Source organism: Cannabis sativa, chromosome 1 (assembly GCF_029168945.1).
Source record: "Cannabis sativa cultivar Pink pepper isolate KNU-18-1 chromosome 1, ASM2916894v1, whole genome shotgun sequence".
Lineage (NCBI taxonomy): Eukaryota > Viridiplantae > Streptophyta > Magnoliopsida > Rosales > Cannabaceae > Cannabis > Cannabis sativa.
Genome location: NC_083601.1, coordinates 32923281 through 32949330, shown reverse-complemented (window position 1 = coordinate 32949330; position 26050 = coordinate 32923281). Strand labels below are relative to the sequence as shown.

Below are 26050 nucleotides of genomic sequence, written 5' to 3'. Positions count from 1 at the left end.
GCTTTATAAATATCATTATTCAAAAAAATAAATAAAAGAGGATTGGTCTATCATGGTGGTGGTTGCTGAAAAAAGTGGTCCAAAAGCTAGACCACATCTCACATAAACTTTAGTGTGGAGTCCGAAATTCTACTAGTGTGAGAAATGGTTAAGCAATGAGCATTGAGCACGGTTAGACCGGTCCTGAGTTGAAATGAATCATAGGCAAAAAACTTTTTTAGACCTTTACTATAAAGATAAATGATATTTTTAAAAATTATTAAAAATATATGTATATTTTTTAAAAAGTATTTTTATTTGGGTCTCTAAAATGAGTGGACCCTAAGCATAGAGTCAGCCCATAACACAGTACATACTACATAATTGAGGGATTTTTTCAATAACTATCCAAAAGAAGAAATAAAAAATATTACAATTTCATATTACAGATTTAAAGTTTTTCTTATATATATAAATAAAAATTTTATTTTTTACATTATTTTTGCAATAGTATTATATATTTAGGGATACGATTTTGTCCCGTAATGTGCTTTCACGGAATGTATTCCGTGATGTACGACAACTATTAGATGGGGGCGTAATTTGATCTGAGGACTGGGGTTGATCTAGGGGTAATTGGAGTTAAAAAATGGTGACGTACTTGAGACCCCATCTAATGTACCCTGAGACTCATCTAATGTAGTATGGAATACATCCATGAAAGTACATCACGGGACAAAATCGTGTCCCTATAATTTTATATTTATATTATGCGTTTTTTAGTTGTACTCACTCATTGAGCTTCCTATAAATTTAATTAAAAAAAAATCAAATGTGAAATTAGTTCAGAAATTAGTATGAGTGAAGACAAAGAGCTCATCTTAAGGTTTTTTTTGCCCGACAAAAGTGATTATATATGCTCTTAAATTAATAAATTTTAATGAAAGATACTTTGACCTGTTATTAATAACAAACAGTATTTAATCTATAATCCTCTGAGTCGAAAGAAAATGCACCATACCATAGCAATGATGTAGTGAAGTACTCAAAAAACAGTATTACTAAATCAAAGATTAATACAAAATTTATGGACAATTTCTACTAGTTTTTTTTATATAAGATTGCCTCAATTTTGTCATATTGCTTATTTTCAATCGAACAAACTCTTACAACATTTTAACTTTCAAATATTTTCCGTACTTAAAAGTTTAGTAAATTTATCAATAGCATATTCTGGTAAGCAAATACATACAATCATTGCACCACCACAACCACTACTGCCAATAAGATTTGCCTCACCTTCAGGCAAAAGAACACAAACTTGGGGTGTGGGAGTTAAATCAATAGGACCAGCATATATTGGCCTACCCCATCCAAAATCTGCAGACTCATAAAGTGAAAATCGTGTCCATTGAGTTACAGTTAACTTTCCACCAAATTCTAACCTTCTTGGTCGTTTTACCTCGACATAGTCAACAGTAGACCTCAAATACTCTTCTGAGATCCCCCGTCGAGCCTCACCTATTGAACGCACTGTTTCAGCAAAACTACCTGTGACAAGCTTTGAAACAGTACTTGTGGCACAAGCTACACAGACAACATTGCCATAAAAACCTTCTTTCAGTGGAGGGTTCTTTAGCTTAGGTCGTGCATTGACTGAAAATGTCAACCTCAGCTCGTAATTTGTTGGTCTTACATCCAATGCTTTAACCCAAGATCTCCAAATATGAGCTGCCATGGCATCGAAGGTAGAACATAGTGAGCTCTCTTGAGCTAATATTTTGAGTCGAGATTGAAAATCATGGCTGATTCTATAACACTTTTGAATCGTCTTATCTCGAGATATGGTCGTGGTGAGACTCGAACCATCATCGATTCTCATAAACTCTACATGAGGGTATTTGATTAGAGGTGGTTTACGTGGTTTGAAGAACTCTCTATCCCAACATGGCTTAGGATTTGTGACTAGTTTTCCTATTTTTGCAGTTTCAGCCCATGAGTTTATAAATTGCATGGCTCCAAGACCATCACAAAGGCAATGACATAGTCTCAAACCAATACTAAATCCTCCACAGCTAAACAAAGTTACCTGAGCTATCACCAAAGGCATGTCTAGAACTTTGTAAGGATCTTCATTTGGAAATCGAAAGATCAGTGGTGTCCATGCTGGGTTCGGTACTGTGAGGTCACCTAATTGAGCTAAGGCCATTTCAGAGCGAGCTTCCACCATGAGAGCGCCTTGTTTTGGTCCAAAAAAAACTTCTAGTTTTCCATTTTCTGTCTCTCGGAGCCTACCAGACAAAGGATAATAGGGGACTAAGACACTAGAAAGAGCATTATATAGGGTCTGCATTACTGGCTTGTTGTGATATGATGGGTAGAAGTAGACTGTTGGAGTAAAAACACGAGATCCAATCATGTCATCAAGATTAGAGAGGTATAGGGTTTGACCAGGAGTGACTGGGATAGGACCTGCAGGAAGTACTGGGGAGATGTGATTAATGGTAATGGGTATGTTGAGTTGGGGAAAATGGAGCTCTTGAACCCATGAAGGAGCCATGGAGGAGAATCACCCCTAAGTTTTGCATTTGTAGACGATGAAGAGCCAAATATCTTTGACATGCAAAGATAATTGGCTTAGGCTAAACACAACGACTTTATATAAGTCCTGTTTGGTGAAAATTTGTTGGATAGTGTCAACATTCATGATCTCCAACTGCTTCGTTTAGCCTTTGATTAATGAATTAACTACTCATATCAAGATTTATAAGCCAACGATTTACCAAAACATAACGAGATTTATCAAATTAATGAATTAACTACTCATATCAAGATTTCATCAAAGAGATTTATCAGCCAACCATTTCGTACCTTCGCATGAACATATTATATACCAAACCTGAAACCTGCTTTCTAGAGTAGTTCAGTGGACAGAAAGATCATGGTCAACAAATACGAGAACTAAGGTGAACTTGCCCAATCCCTTCAATTCAATTGGCATAATGAATAATGAAATTATACACACTTGGCAGTATCACTTCCAAAAGTTCAGCACACCAACATATGTTATGGTGGCCATTCTCTTCAAAACCATCAAAACCTCTAAGGTTTTAAGATTTAAAAAGAACATTAATGAGCTATCACATAAGCATGCATTTCAGATTTTCAAAGTCGTGGTTATTTATTCAAATCCCGGAAAAAGAAAGAAAGAAAGAACGAGAGCTCTTAATGTGCTCAGGAAAGAGCCTGTACGATGTGCAGAAGACAACGAGATATATAAAAACATTTTCTCATTTTTTCCCTTTCAAGTAAAACAAGTTTCTTGTGGACATTCAAGTTCGCAAAACCAGTTCCTAAATGCTTATTTTTAGGTTCAACAAATGAACAAAAAGTACATGCTCATATATAAAAAGGAAAGAAAAAGAACAAAACTGGCCAGCTTACCGAACTGGCTGTTGATTGTAGTGGTTCTTCTCTTTCTTTTTTGCAGCGGCAAGCTTAGCATTTCTGGCAGCAGCTTCACTTGCAGCAGCTCGGGCAGCAGCATCCATCTCTTTGCTCGATTTCTTCTTCTTCATGGACGTCACTTTCTTTAGCCTCTCCTTGACATCAACAGCAGATAAATCTTCCGCCTTCTCAGCCTCAACAGTTTCATCTGCAACATTTCCTACGTCAGATCCGTCGGGCTGGTCCTGAGATTCTCTTGTCTCTTTCAATTTATCCTTCTTTTTCTTCTTTCTCGCAGACTTGCTCTCCCCAGCATTTTCCTTCTTGTCCACTTCCCCATTGAGGTTCTCTTCTTTCTTCTCTCGTGCAGCACCTATGTATGAAAAAGAAGATCAGAAGCAAAATATAGACCACAGATAAATTAAACATGCAGAAGAATGTTGACCAATTCAAAAATCAAAGTGATAGAAAAGTCTAAATTTAATGAAAACCCCTAAAAATGCATTCTAAAGAATCATTGCCGCTTTCAAAACTTTGAACCTTTTCATATTGTGGTGAAACCACTAAAGGTATTTATATATACACACATATATGTGTTTGTATTAAATCAATTTCAAAATAAACTATTGGCTAGAACACTTCTAAGAAGAATTTGGAAACAAACTGGACTGAAGCAAAACCACTCGATGTCCAAATTTGGCAGTCAAATTCAATCATATGAAATTATCCTCTAATGGAAATATATACTTAAATTTGGAAGGAAAAAACATAACTACTAATAACAGCTAGCCAACTGACTACTTAGCCAAAAAACAAAGAAAATTACCATGGGCATCATCTTGGCCACCAGTCTCACTTATAGTACTGCATCCTAACTCTGCAAGAACAGCTTCAAGTTCTTCAAGCTCCTTTTTCTTCAGTTCTTTCTTAGAAAGCTGCCTTTCTGATTCTTTAGGAGGCAAAGGAGCTCCAGAAGGATTCTGAACAGGTTCAGCTTGCAGTGGTGCTTCAGAGTCATTTTCATGTTCATCCTCTGCATCATCATCAACTTCATCAAGAGCTTCTTCATCACTGTCGCTTACCTGAAATCAATAAACCAAATGTATTTTGACACTTCAAATTTTAGCACTGTAACATGGCAACTCGGGGTCTAAATTGCAGGCGAAAGAAAACAAGTTTTAGCTGAATGGGAAAGATCACTACCAATAATAGCAACAAGAAACAGAAACCAAAGATGTCATTGGCCCTCCTTTTTAATCCACAGTACGTATAACATCTCAGTATCACCAAATAAATATACAGAAAAAACTAACCATTGCTTATATCCAGGCCCAACTAGGCTATGGTTCTTTTACTACTCAGTCCAATGTCAAATATTTTCGACTAGTTTGGGTAGAATCTTTTTTTTTTCTCACATAATCACATTTAATACGTTATGCTAAGTATGATGTTTGCCTAGTAGCATATGGTCTAATAATAATTGATTCTTCCATTATAGTTTTATTAACTTGAAATCTATTTGCACATAAGAGTCCTCTACAAAATCTCTTTATTCTTTATACACATACAACAGTTGAGTGATTGATTAGCTAGGTCCCAGTCCAACAATTTTAAATGACCAACATCAAACTTTGAAAATGTTGTGAACTTGTGATGTAGAACAAATTTCTACACTTGATAACATGAGGTTGTTACAGAAACTACTTGAAATTAATTTAATACGTACAGAAACCTATCATTTATTGACCCAGCTGAATTTGAATATTTGCTAATGAAATCCATACATGCCAAATAGCAAATGAATGAAAAAATCTATGCCAACCAACCAGATATTGCCTAATTTTCTATAGCAATCAACACGTATAAAAGGTGAAAGATCCTGACAAAGTAAATCATTATCTTCTGAATATTTTATCTAGAGTTGCACAAAAAGGAATAGAAAAAAATCATAACAGTTGTCTTTGTCTTTAATCCGTCATTGACACTAATTGCACAAGGACAAATTTACCCTTTAAAGTCGAGCATGGTGACAAACATAAGTAAATTCATCACCTAAAGCACAGGAAAACCCGGTCATAACAACAGAGATGTAAATAATGTAAGAAACAAGTGGATTAAATACTGACCCTCTAAGCAGAACACAAAATCGTTGGAGGATCAATATCGAATGTAGTCAATCTGAATAAGTAAGAGAATAACTGAAGAAGAGTAGACATTGAAGCCTTCACTCTAAAGTATCCTTAAAGTATTCTACATATAAATTCTTTGTCAACAAATACTACCATTAAAATAATTATCATGGAGCCTCCTACAACATCCATAAAAAATAAGAGCAAATCAATACTAAATAAGTGGACGAAATAAAACAACTTGTTCCTTTGGAAATATTAACAGCACAGGAACCCAATTAATAATTAAGATCAGATAGTTTTTCTTCTAAATGAACACAACCGTTTTAACTAAATCTGATATGAAAACGATCTCAAGATAGTAACAAAATGCAGGATCCATGTAAATCACATATTAAAAATTCACAAAATTAAACTTCAGATCACTGAAATACCACAAACCAAATAGTCAAGAGTATTCACATTCAGAAAATGAAATCGTGTGTCCTCTAGGTAATCCAGACTTTAACCCAACACTATTTCTACTTAATACTCCAAAGCAAACATCAATCTTGGAACAAACACATGTGCCTATATACCGTAACAAAAGCAGTGCGTACAAACACATCTATGAATATACAAATATAAATCTCACTACATATAAGACTATGAACAAGCTCAAACAGTGAAAGGAGACTACCTCAAGAGCAGGCTCATGCTCCTCACTATCCTTAGCGGACTTCGAACCGGGGGCACTCCAGACCGCCTCAGGCGGAGCCGTGGTGGCGTAGTAATCGTCATCATCCTCATCATCAACATCGGCCCAGGACTTAACTGTAAGCGGTGCGGGAGCCCAAAAAACCTCCTTCTCAGGCTCCTTCTCAGCCTTCTTCCCTTTGCTCTTATCCGACTTCTTCTTCTTCTTCAAACTACCGAGCGCAGCAAAAACGTTAGAACTCTGTATCACTGGGGACTCATCCCGCCTACCACTCCCACCTCCCACCATTTCCAATCGAAACACCTCACAGCCCCAAGGTCAAAGTCCCAAAACACAAACAACAGGCCTCCAACAAAAATGAGCCTACTGAGTGTGTATAAGAGAGAAAGACAAAAAAAATAGATAAATTAGGGTTTGAGTGAGAAATTGATTCACCAATTTCAACAACAAAATAAATATCGCTCGATGCACAAGGATCTGAAACCAGAGGAAGAGATAGAGAGCCCAAAACAAATCGTTCTGTAAAAAATCGAAAAAGGAGAAAGAGATTTAGCAAAGAGGGATGAAAGGTGAGAGAAAGAGATAACGCAGCTGTAGAATGTGTAGAGAGAGAAAGTCTCTCCGAGTAATAGTATTTGTTTGGGAGAGAAGAAGAGAGAGAAGAGGAAGAGGCGATTTAGATTTTAGACAGAGAACAAACCCTTTGAAACACCTCTACCCTCCTTTTATTGCTCTGTGAATCCGCGTGTGTGCGCGCTCTAGAGAGAGAGAGATTATATTTGTGTGGGTTAGAGAGAGAGACACAGATAGAGAGAGAGATGTTATTGTTAGTCTAATTCAACGTGGCCTTTGGATACGAATGCGTTAATGGGCCTGTGGATGTGCACGTACATACCAAAACCAAAAACAAAAACGGGCTCAAAAATTGGACTCCACCTATGTCCTTCTAATATCATCGTTTATGGAGCGATCTCCTCCCTCAGATCTATCCCCGTTTTCCATCACCACCGTCCAATTATAACTCTAGAGTGTTAAACCGAAATACCTATGACAGTACATTTTTACACCTTTTTTTTGTGGCAAACATACTTACACTGATTGAAACAACATTGCTTTAGAGTGTTTTTTTTCTTAAGTTTAGAAAGAAACAAAAACATTATAATTTATTTGATTATGATTAATGAGTAGGTATTTTTCACTTAATTAAGCTCTACGATTTTTTAAAAAATAAAAAAAGCTCTACGAGTTTTATAATAACAGGAAAAAAAAATAGAATTAGATTGGTGAGGGGTGTTTGAAATTTGGATGAGACAAAATTCAAACTTTAGATTTCTTGGTGTTACGATTAACAATCTCAATTAAGCACCCTTTTAATTAAGGCAAAAAAATAAAATTAAGCACCTTTTCAAGAATGCCAATATTATATAATGAAGTTGCTAAGTTTTTTGTTCATTATATATACGGAAATATCAGGTAATTTGTGCAATCTTACATCGCTTAGGAAATGTCAAGTGTGATATTCTAAAATTGTGTATGTATGTAACTACGCAGTTGAAGATGACTTAAAATGGATTGATTGGTACTATTTATATCAACAAGATACATTTTCTTTTTAAGTAGCCTATCACGAAAGAACTTCACAGTTAAGCATACTCGAAACATTCGTGTTAGTCTGTAGAACGAGTTGTCAGTCTATGAAGCAGTTAGAGTAATACACTCGTGTATAAAGAGCCATAAATCTATGGGAGAATGTCCAATAGAGGCTTGAAGCGGAGACGCTACAGAAAGAGAGGGCTCGAACCCTTGGTTGGTCGACGATGGTGGCTCATCAGAGTCATACTAAGAACAACGAGGAAGAGAGAGGGAGACAAGTTGAGAAACAAAGAGAGAAAATCGAGGTAGGGTTTTTGGGTCTTGGGGTTTTCTGGGTAGGGGGTTCTTCAATTTGGTATTAAGGGGTGGGGGGCTAACAGAAGAACAGGGAGAGAGAGAGAGAGAGAGAGAGAGAGAGAGAGAGAGAGAGAGAGGGTTTCATAAAAAGAACAAAGACAAGAAAGATGAAAGATGAAGAAGAATAAGAAAAAGAAAAAAAAATGAAAAGTAAAGTAAAGTAAAAGTAAAAAAAAATATTTCTACAAATTATTTTTTTTTCTAATTTTTTAAATTTTTTGATATTTAAAATTATTTTTTTCATTAATATTTTGTGGACCACTAAAAACGTGCCACATGTACACTTGTGTACACATGGGCAATCCATTGTGACAGTTAACTGAGACTTTTGGATGAAAGAGTAATGACCAAAACAAAAGTACAATTTAGGTAGTTTTACTGTAAGAAAATCGGTTTTTGTGGTTAAGTGTTAAAAATACAATGTTCAGGTTAGGGGTGCACATCAGGTGGTTTTACTGGGTTTCAGATTTTCAAGTTTGTGTGTATAGAATTAGTAACCTGAACCCACCTATTTGTGTGACTAAGTTTTCGGGTTTCAAGTGCAGGTGGGTCGGGTTAAGGTTGAACTGGGTTCGGGGGGGTTTTGACGAGTTTGGGTTGGGCTGACATTTCTTTCTTTTTCTTTGAATAATATCATTTTTATACATTTTTTCTTAAAAAAAAATAGAAAAAATGACAATAAAAAAATAAAAGAAGAAGAAAATAAAAATTATAAATCATTGTTTAGAATTAAGGTTTTTTTTAAAATTTATGTTTTCAAAAAAACTATAAAAAATTATTATATATATCCGTGTTTTGGGTGGGCTCGAGTGTAATTCGATTTTTTTTAGGTTTTGGATTAATGAAATCTAAACCCTGTCGGTGATGAACTGGGTGTAACCCGAACTCAGTTTACTAAAATTGAAACCCACTTTTTCGGGTTTTTTGGGTTTTGGGCAAGGTGGGTTTCAGGGGTGTTTCGAGTTTCGGGTGTAAATGTACACTCCTAGTTTACATGGTTTTTTCGCCAATATTACGTATATCTATATAAAGGATGAAACATAGGATGATGATGTGATACCTTCTATGAGTTCTATGAAAAATTAAGGGAAACTTACAAAAATACTGGAATTTGGGTTAACTTTTACAAAAATACTGTCACACGGAAATCTTTTCAAAAATATTGTGTATTTATAAAACACCAGTAAAACACAAAGCAGAACAACTCAAAACAACAGTAGAACACCAGTAAAACACTAGTAGAACACCAGTGAAAACTTAACACCGTATACTGCAGTATGAAACTTATAAAAAAACACAGTAAAAAAGTAAAAAATACCGCCTGGCAGTATTTTTGTAAAAAAATAGTAAAAGTTAGTACACTATGTAAATTTCTCAAAAATTAATAATATTAATTTTTTGTATAATTTTAAGACTTAATTATCATTAAATAAAAAATATAATTTTAAAAAATAAATAAATATTCACCGCGAAATGCAAATTGTTTAGTTCTTAATAAACGAAAATGAGGCTCTAAAATTTTCAATGAGATTAAATTATCTGTTAATAGTTACTTATGGCACGTTTACTACACATTATTCAGAATCAGAATAAAGTAATGGAGAAATGTTACAGATTAAATAAAAAATAATCGGAATCAATATTTGTAATATGTTGTTTACTAAAACTGCTTGAAAATAGAATGATAGTGATTTATCTTGTTTACTTTATCAGGAAACGTAATCAGAATGCTTAAATTGACTAAATTACCCTTTTGAGTTAAATTATAATATATGGTAGTTATTTTGTAAGACATATTTTAAAGGATAAAACTGTCATTATAAATTTAATATTAAAAAATAAAATAAAAATAAATAAAATTCATTACCCTTAGGTGCTATTTGGAATGAGTTAATACTAGCAATGAAACATTACCTTGTTTGTTTTTAGGATTTAACATTGTAATGTTATTCCCTTTGTAATATAAGTACCCTTAAAGAGAGTAATGTTGATACCTTAAAAAAGGTTAGGATTGACTTCTTCCCTTTTATTATATTAATAAATAAATTTAAATACCATTAATATTTTGATTTATTATAGAAAAATATTACGATAAATAGAAATAGCTTTTATATTTTTAATTGAGTTATTTCTATATTATTATCAATAACATATATATATATGTGCATTATATATAAATTTTATACGAATAATGTACATAAATGACATAACAAACAAAAATAAATAATATACTGATAAAATACATAGAAATGTTCATTTTAATTAATACAATAAAATTCAATATTTATTAATTAATAAATATATTACTTTAATAAATAATTATTTTATAATTAACATTAAACGGATAAATTTTCTGTACTTAACGAAAGAACAATATAATTTAATTAACGGAAATATAAATACATATACCAAAAGGGAAATTTGAATTTCTATGCATGCATAAGGGGATAATTTTTTCCCTAAACTAATACTTTTCTACATTGAAAATATATGATCACTTTTCCAAAACCTCAAAAATACCCCTCTAAAAAACTCAAACCCTTTCTCTCTCCTTCCCTCAAACTCTCTTTGCCTCTTTGCCTCTTTGCCTCTTCGCCCAAAACCCCATCGCAGGAAACCGCCCCTAACCCTCAACCATCATCACCCACCCACCCAACGACCGCCCCAACCCTCCATGCAATCCCGACCGACTTACGACCGACCGCCCCAACCATCTCCTCCTCGTCCAACCACCCACGCCGAAAGCCAACCCACGCCCATCCATACCCATCTCAACCGAACCACCATCGGCGATCCACCACGCACGCATGCCGGTCGAACACCACCGGAGATCAAAGGCAAACCCAGTCCGATGGATCTGGGTTGAAGGCGGTGGTGAATCTGTGATTTTTGGGTTGAAAATTGCATTTTCTGGGCAGGCCCGATGCAGGTTCGATGCATCATGATGAAAAAATTGAATCTGGGTTGAAGACAAAGGCCCGATATAGGGCCCGATGGGGCCCGATGGGCCCGATGGCCAGCCCGATGGTCAGTCAATTTTTTTCGGAAAAAGAGGAAGAAAGAGGGACGGTTGGGAAAAATGGGAGGGGTTTTTTGGGGTTTAGGAAAAAGTTATCCCATTTTACAAATTATACATAGTATTAGTTTAAAAAACCAATTTATGAGTTTATTAAGCATCAAATTCAAATTTCCCTACCAAAATCATATTTTCCTTAAAAAATTGGCTCCCTTATTTAATTAAAATTTTCCTCTCTTAAATTTAATAAATTAAATAAACAAATCTAAGAAAATAACTCACTTTCTATTGATTTTTATATCTTATCAATAAACATGCCAAATTCATCACCTCATGAATGTCGTACACATTTTTGGCAAAATATCAGTTATATTCCTATAATTTAATATTAAAATTAACAAATAATGTACTTTCATATATTGTTTAACTATCCATAGTTTGTATCGATTCTAAAAGAGAAACATAATAATGAGAACACTAATATAACTTAATGAACTTCTTATATCTTCTCTTGCTTGTTAAATAACTAACTGAATAAATAAATAATTAAATAGATAGATTTCCATAATTTCAATTTGCTTAGAAAGCAAATTGCAGTGAAAAGCAAACTGAATTCAGATTTTACAAGAGTGAAAGAAAGTGGAAATCAAGAGGTGAGTTGCGTGGAGTTATTATCAAACGTGGTTCCAACGTGTTGAATAACAAAGCCATAGATCTTTCTCTTCAAACGATCGACTTTTCCGGAGATCACTTCATCACTTCTCGAAACCACACGGTCCAGCCACTCATTCACTCTTTTCAACTGTGACAAAACCGTAGCAATGGAGCCACAGTCGAGGGACAATCTTCTTCCATCAGTACTACCCTCTCCGAAGACCCGAAAACCAGCATCAAGGGCCTCCTCAACGAAACGCAAAAACCACATTTTCATCTCCAATTTCAGCTTATTTCCAAGCTCAACAGTCTCCTCCATCCCATGACCCCTTGTCCACGACCCAACAACTTCAGCATTGTTTGGATTCGAAACCATTGATGAGATTTTGGGATTATTCTTTGGGGAGGGTGTGGAGAAAGAATGTCTGTTTGAGAAGCTTTTATGCAGTTTAGATGATGGAGTTTCATTGTCTTCTTGAGTAGTTAAAAGGGAGACAATCTCAAGATCAGTGGCTAAGGCGGCTTCTACCCATAGAGAAACAGAGTTTGATTGCTCGGTAGGGGTACCTTTCTCATGGGATATTTCGGAATTAATGCGGCTACTGGCAATTGACTCTGCTATTTTTGTTGATCTCACTACGTCGTCGTATATTGAAAAGAAGCGGTCAATGGTTGGTAGAGGGTTCCCAACCTTGGATGTGGAGGAGAGTTCTGAAAACATACTGAGGCACCAAAATAAAGACTATTAGATTACTTTATGGTCATTTATCATCTTTCAGACAACACAAAAAGCAAATTAGTTCCTACAATAAGTAAAACCATGAAACAATTATGAATAATATCCATTTTTAATACATACTATATATAAGTCACACTTTATTCTAAAGAAAGATTAATCATTACCTTAAGCTCCTGATAATAGACTCAGTAGCAATTGCTTCTTCAAGTGCTTCAGCTGCAGCAGTGGAAGCCAAAACCTTTCTCTGCATAGCCTCCTGCATTTGGGTATGTTTTAGTCAGCATTCTTTATTATCAGCTAGTAAAAAAGGCGAGAAAGACAAACAAAGAATTGAACTTTTTTGGGGTGTTGATAAGTTTCCAACTCCATAAGGAAAGGCCACGAGATATATTATTAACCAAGCATGGTTTTGGACCATGAAATTCAAACACTACACTTTCAAATTGGCAACGAAGCCTATATAGTCCTACTCCTACGTGATATGCTGCGTTGTTTAGTGCTACTTTATAACTATATACCACTTTCTAGAGTTTCAGCTTCTATACTAAGAAGATTTAGCAAAGCCCTTATCTTGAAATAGCTTTAAATATACTTAATTGAACAAAACGAAAGTAAAACGAGTACAATTCAAGTACATAGTAGATATAATCAACAACCAGCCATTTTCAAATTCAATTTCAAAAGTTCCAAACACATTCAACACGGGAAAGAATTGGCCATACCTTGCCAAGCTTTGCAAGGTCTGTAGAGACAGTATCCAAAGCAACACTACCATCGGTCCATTTTCGTTCATGAACGGTAATAGGCAAAGCTGCATTGTTTGTCATATCCTGAACAAGACAATCTTCAGGTGAGCTAGATTTTGTTTTCTCCTGGGTTGCTGTATCATCATTACATGATTTACGGCTACTCGCATCGCTTAAACGTCTTGATATGGCAGCCTGAAATATCCATAACTAAACTTTTAGGAGAGGGAAAACCGAACAATCTTAGACTATTATTGTGTATATCAAAGAATTTACCTGAGTCCGCCAAATTGCTTGAAGATCCGGTTTGTTTTTTAAAAATCCTCTCTCTTTTGGCTCCATCGGAGTTACCACGGCTGGTGGCTCATCCCAGCCTTTCCTGGCAGTCTTTGCAGATCCAACTAAGGCCTCCGAAACCTTAGAAATCCCGGCAGCAATAGTCGCCATTCTTTTCTTTCCAGAAGAATCTGCAACACCTGCCACCATCGGTGAGACCTTAACGCCGGACAACCTTCTGCCTGGCGAAAGCGAAGCCCTTCTTGCCGCTGGCGAGGCTGGTCTACGCCCATTAGGTGACGGCTGTCTATACCTCGATGGGACTATGATAGCAGGCTCCTTGGAAACCTTCCTATTCTCCTCACGCGCCATCATCAAGCTAGGAACAACGCATTTCGACGGAGCCGGAGACGATGACCGCTTCAACTTTCCGGCTGGAGATGGCTCTCTCTCAAATACAGGAGTACTCTTCTTCCCAACCGATACCGATCTCTTAGCCGTGGCCGGAGACGAAAACCTGGAAGACCTTTCAGAAACCTTAGAATCCTCTGAATTCCCAACTGGTATATTGTCTCGAGGCGCAAGAGGCTGCCTGGATCTAGCCTTTTCTGGTTTCGCCTCAATCTTAAATTCCTTACTCTCGCTCCGTGTTTCCAAGGGCTTCTTTCCTGACAAGAACAAAGAAATTGGGTCAACCGATTGGTCAGAATCGGAGACCGGCTGAATCACAAAATCACGCTTGGAAGCCGAGATTCTAGCGATTAGTGTTTCAGGAGTTCCAACAAACTTATGGCGGCCGGCGATTGGGCGTATCCCACTTACTCGAGGAACAGGGGAGTCGAACTCGAATCGGTCGACATAGACGAACTGGCCGAGCTGTAACCTGTTGTTGAGTATAAGATCGACGTCGCGGTCGGAGAGAGAGACGTAGGTGGAGTTGAGGGAGTCGGAAAGTTGAACAAAGAAGCCTTGGTTGGGAGAGAGATCGGAGCCAGCGAGGGCAGGGACGATCCCGACGACTTGGAGAAGAGCGGAGCGGTGGTCTCCCGTGACTCGGTTGGTTGAGTTCATGGACTGAAGAAGCCTTAGAAGAATGCCCTGAGTTAGGGTAGCCATGGCTGAACCGAGGGGATTGAGAGAGAGAGGATTATGGAGGTGAAGATATGGGGGAAGAAGAAGAAGTGAAAATAAGGGGTTTGAGTTTTGGCCGTTATGGGATTTCAAATTCAAAATGGCGGAAGAACTAGAAGAGATTCTTTTGCCTTGAATACAGCCTCCACGTTACCGTTACGTTATCAGGATTAACGGTAAGAAGCAAGATTGGAGTAAATGTACTTCATTGCACGGTAAGATTTTTAAATGTCCACTTATATCTCAACATCTGGCACACTTTTTTTTAAAACAAAAAATAACAGAAGAAAGCTATGTAGGGATGAATAGAGAAGATGAAAACTTCTCTAATATACTTGATGTGTCCATTCATTCTACTTAGAAGTTTTTGAGAAAGGTTTAATCCGAGCCTTTCTTGTGAAGTCCAATTCTTTAGGCTCTCGAACATGTCTTGGATAAGAGTCCAATTCTTTAGGCTCTGGAACATGTCTTGAATAAGAGTATTAGGAATGCCTTTACTAGGATGACTCAATTCATAATCATACAATTTCGACATATTTATTATAATAATTATCATTCGGAATTGTTTGAAACCATGAAAGTTGCAATTTTATCCGACTAATATGGCATTGTTAACAAAAAAAAAAAAAAAAGAAAAGTTTCAGCCATCTACCTCAAATGGTTGGGTGTGTACCAATTTGATACACTATTGTTCCAATTTGATACTTAGAAAGAACTAGAATATATAAGTATTTCGTTAATATCAAAGAAAAAATTATAAAGTTTTAAACTTTTCAAGACACTTTGAAATTTAACTCATGTCCCAAATAAAAGCAATAACAAAATTTTATCCAACTAACACCACCCTAATAATAATCCGATTTAGAGATATTATAGCAAAATTAGTTATATTTTTTTTTGTATTTTTTCATGTTATAAATTATCTTCAACTTGGTTATATTAAAAAATAAAATTATTGAAAATTAAGCTCAAAGTCTTATTTTTAATATTTTAGAAAATATAGAGTTCATTTTATCATTTAAGAAATTACACTTAGTAAGAGATTTTAAAAGTTCTTATGATAACTATGGCACATTTAAGTTTGGCATATTTATATGTTATTTTTTTGTTTTTAGGTTTTTTTATGGTATTTGATATGCCATATATATGTAATTAGGTTTCTAAATCCCATATTTAATGTTTTTATTTGTTTAGGAAGTTTTATTTGTCATTGATGCCGGAAAAGTCACTAGAGTTTGCTGTCGGTGTCGGAAAAGTCACCGGAGTAGCGGTTGGTGCTGGAATAGTCGTCGGAGTTGCTGCCGGTGCCAGAAAATTCGTCGGATTTGGCATTGTCGCTGGAAAAATCACCAAGAAACCGGTTTCTTGAAGTCTAAGAAACCGGTTTTTTGGTGATTTTTCCGTTGACAATGCCAATTCTGACGACTTTTCTGACGCTAGCAATACTCCAAGAACTTTTCCTAAGACCGACAAGAACTTCCGAAAAGTCATCAGAATTGGCATAGTCGCCGGAAAAATTACCAAGAAACTGGTTTCTGGTTTCTTGATGAAGAAACCAGTTTTTTGGTAATTTTTCCGGTAATTTTTTTGACGACAATGGCAATTCTGACGAATTTTCTAGCGTTGGTAGCAGCTCTGACGACTAATACATCGGCAGCTACTCCGTGACTTTTTCAGTACCAACAGTAAACTTTGGGAAATTCGTCAGAATTGACATTGTCGCCGAAAAAATTATCGGAAAAATCACCAAGAAATTGTTTTTTTTTTCTTCATCAAGAAACCAATTTCTTAATGAAGAAACCAGTTTCTTGGTAATTTTTTTTGTATTTTTTTTTTCTCTATTTGGTTGATTGATGAAAGTGGTTTCAATTATTTTCAGTGTATTATCATTTTTGTTTTGTTTTCATAATCTTTATTATTGTTGTGTAACAAAATTAGTTCCTTGATGAAGAAACCACTTTCTTGGTGAAGAAACCAATTTCTTGATGAAAAAACCACTTTCTTGGTGATTTTTCTAATGATTTTGCTGGCGACAATGCCAATTCTGACGACTTTTTTTACGCCGGCAATAACTCCGACGATTTTTCCAACACCAGGAACTACTCCGGCAACTTTTTCGGCACCGACATCAAACTCCAGAATAGTCGTCGGACTTGGCATTATCACCGGTAAAATTACCAGAAAAATCACCGAGAAATCGGTTTCTTCATCAAGACCCGTTTCTTGGTGATTTTTCCAGCGACAATGCTTTTCTGACGACTTTTTCAGCGCCGGCAGCAACTCCGGCGACTTTTCCGGCACCGGCGGCTACTCCGACGACTTTTCCAGTGCCGACAGTAAACTCTGGTGACTTTTCCAGCACGAGTGACAACTTCAGCCATCACCATAGTTTTATTTGTTTTATTTTTTTAAAAAAATAAATATGAAGGGAATTTTAATATTTTTTATGGTAATTTAATTAAGTTTTTATTTTTTATGAATTTTAAATTTAGATTTCTTTTTAATGTTTTATATGGTTTTTAGTTTGATTGGTTAGATAATGCCATATTTAGTGGCATTTACTTTTTATGTCATATTTATCATAACCTTAATAATTTTTCCCATATTTTTGAAAATAGCCTTTTAACAAAACAGAAAGTCCAATTAGTAACTTTTGCAAAACACAAGATGTAAAATGGTACCTACCCAAAAACTTATTTTGGTTAAGCCTTACATACTACCTTGAAACTCACTATCCTTACAAGCCTGCTCAACTTGCTTTGATCCAAAATATTTTTGGAGTAACCCAATCGATCTATTTACATCAAACACATAAAGATTTTTAGTTTCCTCCATGAATACTAAATAAATTCTCTTAGTTGCCCAATTATTCGGACCCCAAATTCTGAAGACCTACTTAAGCCTTCTTCACACTTGCAGTTCAACTCCACCGAAAATAACCCCTACACAATTATAATTGTTTTATCTATTCTGGCAAGAAAGCACCTGCAATTTTTGTGAATATTGTGAAAAAATGGATGTGATAAAAATTTGTGCATGCTAGACACTTTTATTTTACACTCATGTGTTCCATACTCAAAATACACATAAAATCAATGTATGTATAGGAATGAAAATTAGATAACTTCAGTTTTTCTTTCTTTAGTAGATATTCAAGTGATAGAAGAAGCCCAATATAAGTGTATTTAGGAATGAAATTTAGGAATTTTCATATGTTTAGAAAGTTATTTTTGTGAATTATTTTAACGAGTACATGGTTATAATATATTTAAATATAAGAGGGTTATTTTGAGAAGTCATCCTTCTGCTAGCTATCCATCTCGAACAAAAAGCATACAAATTACTGTCCAAAAACCAGTTTAATCGATTCTGATGTACACCGGAAAACACGAAAATAAACCAAACCACTTGGCTATTAACGGTGGAATGAATATCTATAGGTGTAGAAGATTGGTGGGAATTTTGTGTTAGCAATAATATGCACTCAAGAAATTGTATGCTGAAAGCGTAAAATGCAATAGCAAATCAACATAATCCATGCTCTGATGGGAACACACTGGTTTATACAAATCAAATGAATAGAAAACTGAATGGTGATCTAACAGACATGTTGAACATGACATGGATGTATGAGAATAGTTGTACAGTAGATATTATACTAAACCTAACTACTACTACTACTACTACTAGCTCATTGAGGAGGTTTCATTTTGAGGAGATGAGAGAGACCTGCTATTACATGTAGCCGACTGCTCGGAATGCCGGTCTTTGCTAGTGCCCTCCCTTTCTTGTCAAGCAGTACAAAGCAAGGCACATATCTAATGTCATAATGGAGGAGCTAAATTGCCAAAAAGAAAAGTAATGAGCTACAGAAGCAAAAACAAGAAAAACCAAACCTCTTTTTGTTCCTTAATGTTAAGATAACAAGATCACTAAAAATATTATTGGGGTACCTCGGGGAGCCATTTATCGTTCTCTGCATCTGCCATCACAATGTTCATCCAGTCTGAATTCCTAGCCTCAATTTCCATAACAAAATTCACCAGGGAATTACACAGCCTGCACTTGGGGGAGTAGAACTCGATTACTGTAGCTTCTTTACAACTTGCTAGTGCTGATGCAAATGCTCTTTGCTCTGCCTCTCCTTGCTCTTCAGGATTCAAGTTTAGCTTCGACTGTAAAGTCCTACTTTGGCTGGTTCCAGTTCCAGCATTAAATTGAAAGTGTTTGAAGTTATTTGTCAAGGGATCTGAGGATTTTGAAATTGAGTTGATGAACTTAAAAGCCATGGAACCCACATTTTGCAGAGATCTAAATAGCCAAGGAGCCTCAAAACTGCAGTCACTAGGACTTTTAGAATTTTGATTCACATCCCATGGTAGCTTGAGACAAAATAAAGGTCTTTTCGGAATAGAACCCATTTTCCTTTATAAACGTTTCCTTTACTGTATTATAAAACCACCCAATGTAGTTATAAGCGAAAACATTCACGCAGAAGACATCATTGAACACGAAGTATACTTCAGAGAATATCAACAGTTAGGAAAATGAATGCATTTAAAAAGAATACATTCAGCGTCAGATAAATGTTGGAGAAATTGATCAATATTATGTATTAACTCCAATTGGTCAACAAATCTCAAAACCAAAACAAAATGATAAATCAACATATTTACAACTACAAATAAATCAAAATATAACCACGAATCAGTGCAGTAAAGCATTTTATTTGAAGAAAAACAGCTTGAATCGTTCCTCCTCACCAGTTAGAGAAAAACAAGTAACAATATCAGCTACCAAGCAAACAGGTAATTATTTTAAATGTTTAAACAACTAAAAGAGAATGCAATGTCAAGAGCTAATATTAGCATTTCAACCCCAAACCAGGAATTCCAAGTCAATTTATGTACTATTGGTTTCCTTCTAACTACATTAACCAAATTATTCAAATGGATTCAAAACAGAAAGAAACCAATGATATAACATGACCTTTCATAAAGAACAGAACAGAACAAAAAAAGAAATTGGATATGCATACATGAGCAGTAAGAACATACCCAGTTGAGGTAATGTAACACAAATTAGAAAAACCAGTATCACAACACAAGCTCCGTCGTGATCATATCTAAATCTGAACTAAATGAAATATTGTTTGTGAAGTATTAGAAAAAGAAAAAGTTTTGATGATAATTTAGAGCTTTAAAACATATATCCAAAAAACTGTAGATTGAAGTCTTCAACACGAGACTTACTTGAACGCGAAACCGAAGAAGGGATGAGAAAGATGGCCGGAGCCTCAAGACGGAGCCGGTAGGGAGCGCCGGCGGAGGTGGCGTCGCGGAAACTGGGCACGGTGTGTGTGTGACTTTGAATTGGGTATGGGGTTCAGTGGTTCACGGCTGGGCTGGGCACTGCATTTTTTCACTCTATTATCGTTATTAATCGGGCTGGGTATATCCGACCGCCACAATTCATTTTTATTTTATTTTATTTATTATTAATTTTTCTTTTCAATAATATGGAGTATGGGATGGGCATCATCCAATCCAATCCAACTGAACCGAACCGATTCGATCAAATTCAATTTAATTAAAAAATGTTAGATATCTAATTACAATTGAATTGGATACTAAAAGAAAGTTAGATTCTAATTTGATTGGATTGGTTATTGGATGTCAACCTCAAAATCTAATTAAAAATAGATTCAATCCAATTACATTATATATGTTAAAAAATTATTTATATAATAAAAAATATTAAAAAATATAATATATATTAATTACATTTTTATTAGATATTTTTATGTGTTAAATTTGTAATACTTGATTGTTTTGTGTTTTTATATTCATAATGTTTTGTTCTATTTTGTTATTTAAAAATGTTGTTGTTTTAATTATTTAAAACGTTTGACTGCATTACACTTATAAAGATCGTATATTTATGAAATATTAAACTTAAATAAAGGGTGATAATTTACTTTTACGTATTTTTCTTCATATTTTTAAGTTAATATTAAAATTTAAGTGTGTAATTAGAAATCTAATTAAAAACCGATCCAATCCAATAATTAGATTGATTTTGAGGTCTAATTGGATTGGATCGGATGATGATTTTCCAAATCAAATTAGTGATTGAATTAGATTGGATGAAAAAAAAAGGTTAAATTCAGATGCTCACTCCTAATTTTGAGTAGGCATGGAAATTGGGAATGCTCCCAGTCCATATCTTTGTTAACTAGTTTAATACCTATTTCCATCTCGATCATCGCATATTTTTTTATTGGAGGCGGAGAAAAAAATCTCATCTAGGGTGGATAATAATAATACCTAATTGAGGATCCATTTATTTAAAATTAAATAAAATTATGAATAAAAAAGATAAATTACATAGAATTTAAAATATTATATACCATTGATAATTTAAAACAAATAATGCTATTTAAAGTAAAATAAAAATATTTAAAAATTTACTAAAATAAATACAAAACACATGAAGATACACATATAATAATATAAAATAAATAAATAGGTCCATGTTGAGGAGGGGCATGTTATGTTATCCTCATTTCTGTCCCATTTAACATTTAGGGATAGAAAATTATTTCCGTGCTTGTCTCATTTCCTATTAAGACGAGGAATCCCCACACATTAAGGGTGGGTTCCCGCGGAACCTCATACCCGAAAGGTGTAATTTCCATCTCTAATTTTGAGTCAAGTTTGAGATAAACATAATGGTATACTTCTACATTATTAATAGGGTAAATATTATTTTGGACCTTATATTTTGTAAAAGTTACCAGTTAGACTCTCTGTTTTATTAAATGATAAAATAGACTTTGTATTTTCCTCAAAAAAAAAAAAAATAGACTTTGCATTTTCTGAAATGGTATAAATAGGACTCTGAATTTAATCTTTGTAACTTTTTTTTAATATGACTAACTTGAAAACAATTCCTAACACGAACAAATACAGAAAATGTAAACAATTTTCTCATAACACTTTTAGATCAGATTATTATTAAATTTTATTTTGACAAAAAATCAGTTCAGATTCCTATTTGTACCATTTTGAAAAATACCGAGTCTATTTTATCATTTAACAAAACAGAGAATCTAATTAGTAATTATTACGAAATACAGGATTCAAAATTGTATTTGCTCTTATTAATATTGTTTATAGAGTAATTTGTGGCGATAATATTAATGTATAGCTTCCAATCACACTTAAATATTTAAATTTAAATTTTGAGGGTAATAATATTTTTTTGTTAACATTTTATTGTAAATGAGGTACACCTCACGTTAAATTTATTGTTAAATGCTAATTATTTACATATACTTAATTGTTAAAAATTTAACTTATAACGAAAGAGTTATAACTAAGTATTATTATCACGATAGATTACCCTTGTTTATACAATTTTATTTTTCTTATCAAAATGTTCCTAAATATATTTTTGAATGTGATATTTTTAAGAAAAGAAAAAGATTCTAAAATATGTTATTATTTTTTAATCCTTTAGTCGGCCCTGGAGTGTATTACTTTTTGGTGTAAAAAAATAAATAAAAATAAAAATAAAAAATAAAAAATTATAAGGCATGTGACTTTTAGTGCTCAGTTGATAGTGTTTGATTTGATTTGTGTCTATAAAGATAAAAATAAAAATAAAGTCGGACCATGTTATTGCAAACTTCTCAATACATATCATTTTGTGTAATGCATTAATTGTCCACAAAAAGTTTACAAATAGTGGCATATTAGGCTTTCTAAACAAACATATTTATTTAAGACACCCTTTTCTTAAAAAGAAAAAAAAGTGACTATAATATTTTGATAAGTATTTTAAATTTACAACTATGAGTCTATTACTAAAACTATTTTTGTATTAGGAAAGCTCTAGATCCAAACATACTCCTTCCTTTTTATGCTCAACAACTCTAGAATGAAAGGAGGTCACATTTGAAAACAACTTTTTTGGTATCTAGTTTCCCTTTTTCTTGTAATAATATCAACCACGACAATGAAATATGCAATGAGACTTTTTCCTTTACATACCTTTATACTTTTTTTGACTTTCAAGAACCAAAATTTTTATCTATTTGAATCTAATTTATAAAGACAGAGACCTAGGGCAATTTGCTTAGCTTACACAAATCACTCTGCATGCTCCATCCAAATTCTTGTTAGACTCGAGCTCGACTTCATAAGATATGATATTTCTACCTAAAACTTAATTCTCTTTTTCCTCTAATCATAGCAAAATGATTAACAAAGTAAATAGGCCAACAATTCTCATGACCTTTTCTGACATACCACTTTGCAATGAAGAACCATAAGCAATCATCACAGGGAACTGGCAGTCCCCAACAGAAGGGTCCTCATCTGTCACCATAGCCAAACCAGAAAAATCACAGGTCCATCTACTCTGATCATTGACCTGATAGTACATGTTGAAAGCATAAGAAGCATTTTGATGGACAGTCAGATTATTACAAGAACATCCATAACCCAAAGCAGTGCAATCTGACAAGCTACAAGCATAATCAATGTTCTCTGGCAATACATCCAAGTATTTAACATCTGGGTTCAGAACACACCACCTTTTCAGCATATATTCCACTCCATCCACAGCCACCAATCCTTTATTTTTCTTTGACCCAGTTAAGTCAAGCCCATATTTTGGCTTCCCATCATACTCGAATAACCCCCAGTGCCTCTCAAAGTTCCCAGGCTCAACACTCTTGGCATTCTCATCAATGAGACTAAACAGGTAAATCTCTATCTTGCCTTTCCGAGCTGGGGTTCCATTCCCACTCAGGGCATGCTGCAGCATTCCCTGATTGAATCTCTTGGCATTTTTTATGTTGGCATTTTTGTCACCATCAGTTGGCCAACCAACTTCTCCAACTATGATCTTCATGTCAGGGAAACCTGCTTTCTCTAAGGCCGAAACAAGGGTGTCGAAATTGGCATCAAACACGTTTTTGTACACTCTATCACCATCGATAAGAGGCTTGAAATGCTTCCCATCAAAGAAAGCAAAGTCCATGGGGAAGTATTCATCACTGTAGAGACTAAGAAAAGGGTAGATATTGACAGTGAAGGGAGCATCATTGACTTGGAGGTACTGGACTAACTCAATTGTTATGTCTCTGATTTCAGGGCGGAAATCTCCAGCAGATGGTACAGGGTTTGAATCAGGAGAGAAGTAGATGTCTGCATTCAAAGGGACTGTTGCTTTGACCCTTGACCCCACACCTTGATCATTTAGAGCTTGTTGAATGTTCATAAGAGCCGGCAATGTAGTATGTAGATAAGAACCATTATATGCTTCTAGGAATGGTTCGTTTCCAACAGCAACATACCTGAAAAAACACACCAATTCCCATTTCAAGTTTAATGCTTCTTAACAAAGAGTAAACACTCCAAACAGCTTGTATTAAAGCAAACACCTAGTCTTCACAATTTAACCAAAACCAAAAAACTCGAAAAGGAATCTTCAAGCATTAATTAATTACAGACTTTAATCGTTGAACTTATGTGAATAAAAGGATTGACATCAGGGGTTGGTAGTCTTAATAAACCAACAATTTAATATATAAAAAAAAAAGGGAAACTAATTTACCATAATAGGAAAACCAATTACCCAAATTAAATAGAAGAGGGTTTCAGAGTGAAATTTAGTAGAACACTTGATGAACAAGAAAAGAGGAAGGTCATACACACACACACATTAATACCATATATATATATATAATGTAGCTAAACCTGATATTGACTCCACCAGTGTACAAGTAACTGGTCACATTGGCTTGAACCCAAGAAGCGGCAGCCTTAGGATCGTCACTCATTTCTTCCAACATACGGTTAGGTATGGCCACCATGACCTCAATATGAGTCCCCATTAAAGCCGCCAAAATCAACTCATCGGCCTCGAACAGCTTAAGCTTAGTGAACCCATTTTCCTTGAGCATTCGAACTATCTTTCTAGGTGAAATTTGATTACTAGCTAATGTTCCCCAGTTCACTCCAACCCCTGATCCAGTCGATACCATAGCCATAAAAACAGCAAGAACAACAAAGGTTACAATGACTAATCTTTCTTGTGACATTTTGGATTTTTTTTTTTTTTTTTTTTTTAAAGAGGTTAAATCTTTAATGGGTTTTGGTTGAAAATAAAGAAAATATGTAAATCTTTCTTGAACAAAGAGTCAGCAATTATTATTAAAAGGAGGGAAAGAGCAGAAAAGGGGGAAATGTATTGGTTGCTATGCTTCAAATTTATAAGCAATTGTAGTTTGTGATCGTTGTATGTAATTTTGGAACCTTCATGGGGAAGGTGAGAAAAATTAATAAAAAAAAGAGAAAGATTCGTTCCTTAATTCAGTTATTCGGTTATGGTGCACAGCCATTTGATAATTCTTTTATACCTATGTGACAACATATTATATTTATAACAAATAAAAATAAAAATTATAATAAAAAGTATATTATTAGCAAGTACACCCTATTATATAGCATATAGAAGGATATTAAAAAAGGATTGATAATATGTGTACATATAAATCACACTCACGTGACAAATCATTTTAGATAAGTAGAATTCATTTTGAATAAAAATAATTGGTTGAGGTAACTTCATATATAAATGTATGTCACATATTTGTGTGTAATTTGTTTGTGCACATATTATTACTCTGAAAATTGAAAAAATAAGAATAAGAAAACGAAGAGCAGGGACTTACTTGACTTGAAAGTTGAAATTCATTGACTATATTTATGAGAAGAAAGACTAAAGAAAGAGAATCCCTTTAAATTGCCTTTTTCAACTTTAGCCATAAAAACTAATTCAAATGCCTTTCCAGCAAAATTTTAGGTGTTAAGTTGCATTTGTTTTCAATATTTCTACTCTTTTATATCTTGCTAAAAAGTTTACACTTCAATTACTTAATACCATTTACTTCCTCAGTGTCATAACCCAACAATAAACTTCGGAAGCTAATAAATAAGCCTTTAACATGGTCAGTTGGCCATAAAAGGTAGCCTACGTAGTATGAAGATGGTGCATTCCAAAGAAAAAAGATGTTTTCAGAAAAAGTAAAGGGAAAACAAAAAAAAAAAAAAAAAAGGGAAAAAAGAGAGTTAATACAGTTGCAATAGTTTATTAAGTTTATTTATTTATATACACATATATGTTGAATTGTAAGGAATCACTGAATGGGGGTTCAACAGGAGCTTTTAATGGAAAAGTTTTATGAGAAAAACTCCCCAACAACTTGGCGTCTAG

At 34.4% G+C, this 26050-nt stretch overlaps 5 protein-coding genes across 7 annotated transcripts; all 5 read right to left on the bottom strand.

The window, feature by feature from the left end:
* Nucleotides 1-914: 914 nt before the first annotated feature.
* LOC115706164 (omega-hydroxypalmitate O-feruloyl transferase) lies at nucleotides 915-3117 on the bottom strand. Its single transcript, XM_030633708.2, has one exon. It carries the CDS (start codon nucleotides 2537-2539, stop codon nucleotides 1163-1165), a length of 1377 nt encoding a protein of 458 aa, XP_030489568.2. The 5' UTR covers nucleotides 2540-3117; the 3' UTR covers nucleotides 915-1162.
* A 135-nt stretch (nucleotides 3118-3252) lies between these two features.
* LOC115706165 (uncharacterized) lies at nucleotides 3253-7109 on the bottom strand. The gene is made up of 3 exons (XM_030633709.2): nucleotides 6235-7109; nucleotides 4253-4508; nucleotides 3253-3799 (listed from the first exon to the last, which is right to left on the bottom strand). The coding sequence occupies exons 1-3, from the start codon at nucleotides 6538-6540 to the stop codon at nucleotides 3420-3422; spliced, it is 942 nt and encodes a 313-aa protein (XP_030489569.1). The 5' UTR covers nucleotides 6541-7109; the 3' UTR covers nucleotides 3253-3419.
* Nucleotides 7110-11606: 4497 nt separating this feature from the next.
* On the bottom strand, nucleotides 11607-15175 carry LOC115707208 (uncharacterized). The gene is made up of 4 exons (XM_030635093.2): nucleotides 13634-15175; nucleotides 13334-13552; nucleotides 12776-12867; nucleotides 11607-12594 (listed from the first exon to the last, which is right to left on the bottom strand). Exons 1-4 carry the CDS (start codon nucleotides 14747-14749, stop codon nucleotides 11865-11867), a joined length of 2157 nt encoding a protein of 718 aa, XP_030490953.2. The 5' UTR covers nucleotides 14750-15175; the 3' UTR covers nucleotides 11607-11864.
* Nucleotides 15176-18256: 3081 nt separating this feature from the next.
* Nucleotides 18257-20237, bottom strand: LOC115704663 (uncharacterized). Of its 3 annotated transcripts, none has more exons than XM_030631865.2 (4): nucleotides 20017-20218; nucleotides 19822-19900; nucleotides 18718-19209; nucleotides 18257-18602 (listed from the first exon to the last, which is right to left on the bottom strand). In XM_030631865.2, the coding sequence occupies exons 3-4, from the start codon at nucleotides 19183-19185 to the stop codon at nucleotides 18456-18458; spliced, it is 615 nt and encodes a 204-aa protein (XP_030487725.2). In that variant the 5' UTR covers nucleotides 19186-19209; nucleotides 19822-19900; nucleotides 20017-20218; the 3' UTR covers nucleotides 18257-18455. The 3 variants fall into 3 exon arrangements, with proteins under 3 accessions (XP_030487725.2, XP_060964238.1, XP_030487724.2); XM_061108255.1 differs by having other exon boundaries at nucleotides 19822-19895; XM_030631864.2 differs by lacking the exon at nucleotides 19822-19900 and having other exon boundaries at nucleotides 20017-20237.
* Nucleotides 20238-22979: 2742 nt separating this feature from the next.
* LOC115706909 (glucan endo-1,3-beta-glucosidase 8) lies at nucleotides 22980-26034 on the bottom strand. Its single transcript, XM_030634679.2, has 2 exons — nucleotides 24532-26034; nucleotides 22980-24128 (listed from the first exon to the last, which is right to left on the bottom strand). The coding sequence occupies exons 1-2, from the start codon at nucleotides 24873-24875 to the stop codon at nucleotides 23015-23017; spliced, it is 1458 nt and encodes a 485-aa protein (XP_030490539.1). The 5' UTR covers nucleotides 24876-26034; the 3' UTR covers nucleotides 22980-23014.
* Between the last annotated feature and the right edge of the window lie 16 nt (nucleotides 26035-26050).

Coding starts and splice junctions, on each gene's coding strand:
- LOC115706164 (XM_030633708.2), bottom strand. CDS start 2,539: ATGGCTCCTTCATGGGTTCAAGAGCTCCATTTTCCCCAACTCAACATA.
- LOC115706165 (XM_030633709.2), bottom strand. CDS start 6,540: ATGGTGGGAGGTGGGAGTGGTAGGCGGGATGAGTCCCCAGTGATACAG. Junction 4,509..6,234: donor AGCATGAGCCTGCTCTTGAG/GTAGTCTCCTTT, acceptor TATTGATTTCAG/GTAAGCGACAGTGATGAAGA. Junction 3,800..4,252: donor TGGCCAAGATGATGCCCATG/GTAATTTTCTTT, acceptor TTTCATACATAG/GTGCTGCACGAGAGAAGAAA.
- LOC115707208 (XM_030635093.2), bottom strand. CDS start 14,749: ATGGCTACCCTAACTCAGGGCATTCTTCTAAGGCTTCTTCAGTCCATG. Junction 12,868..13,333: donor ACCTTGCAAAGCTTGGCAAG/GTATGGCCAATT, acceptor ACCCAAATGCAG/GAGGCTATGCAGAGAAAGGT. Junction 12,595..12,775: donor TCTATTATCAGGAGCTTAAG/GTAATGATTAAT, acceptor TTGGTGCCTCAG/TATGTTTTCAGAACTCTCCT.
- LOC115704663 (XM_030631864.2), bottom strand. CDS start 19,185: ATGGGTTCTATTCCGAAAAGACCTTTATTTTGTCTCAAGCTACCATGG. Junction 18,603..18,717: donor ACGATAAATGGCTCCCCGAG/GTACCCCAATAA, acceptor TTGGCAATTTAG/CTCCTCCATTATGACATTAG.
- LOC115706909 (XM_030634679.2), bottom strand. CDS start 24,875: ATGTCACAAGAAAGATTAGTCATTGTAACCTTTGTTGTTCTTGCTGTT. Junction 24,129..24,531: donor ACTGGTGGAGTCAATATCAG/GTTTAGCTACAT, acceptor GTGTTTTTTCAG/GTATGTTGCTGTTGGAAACG.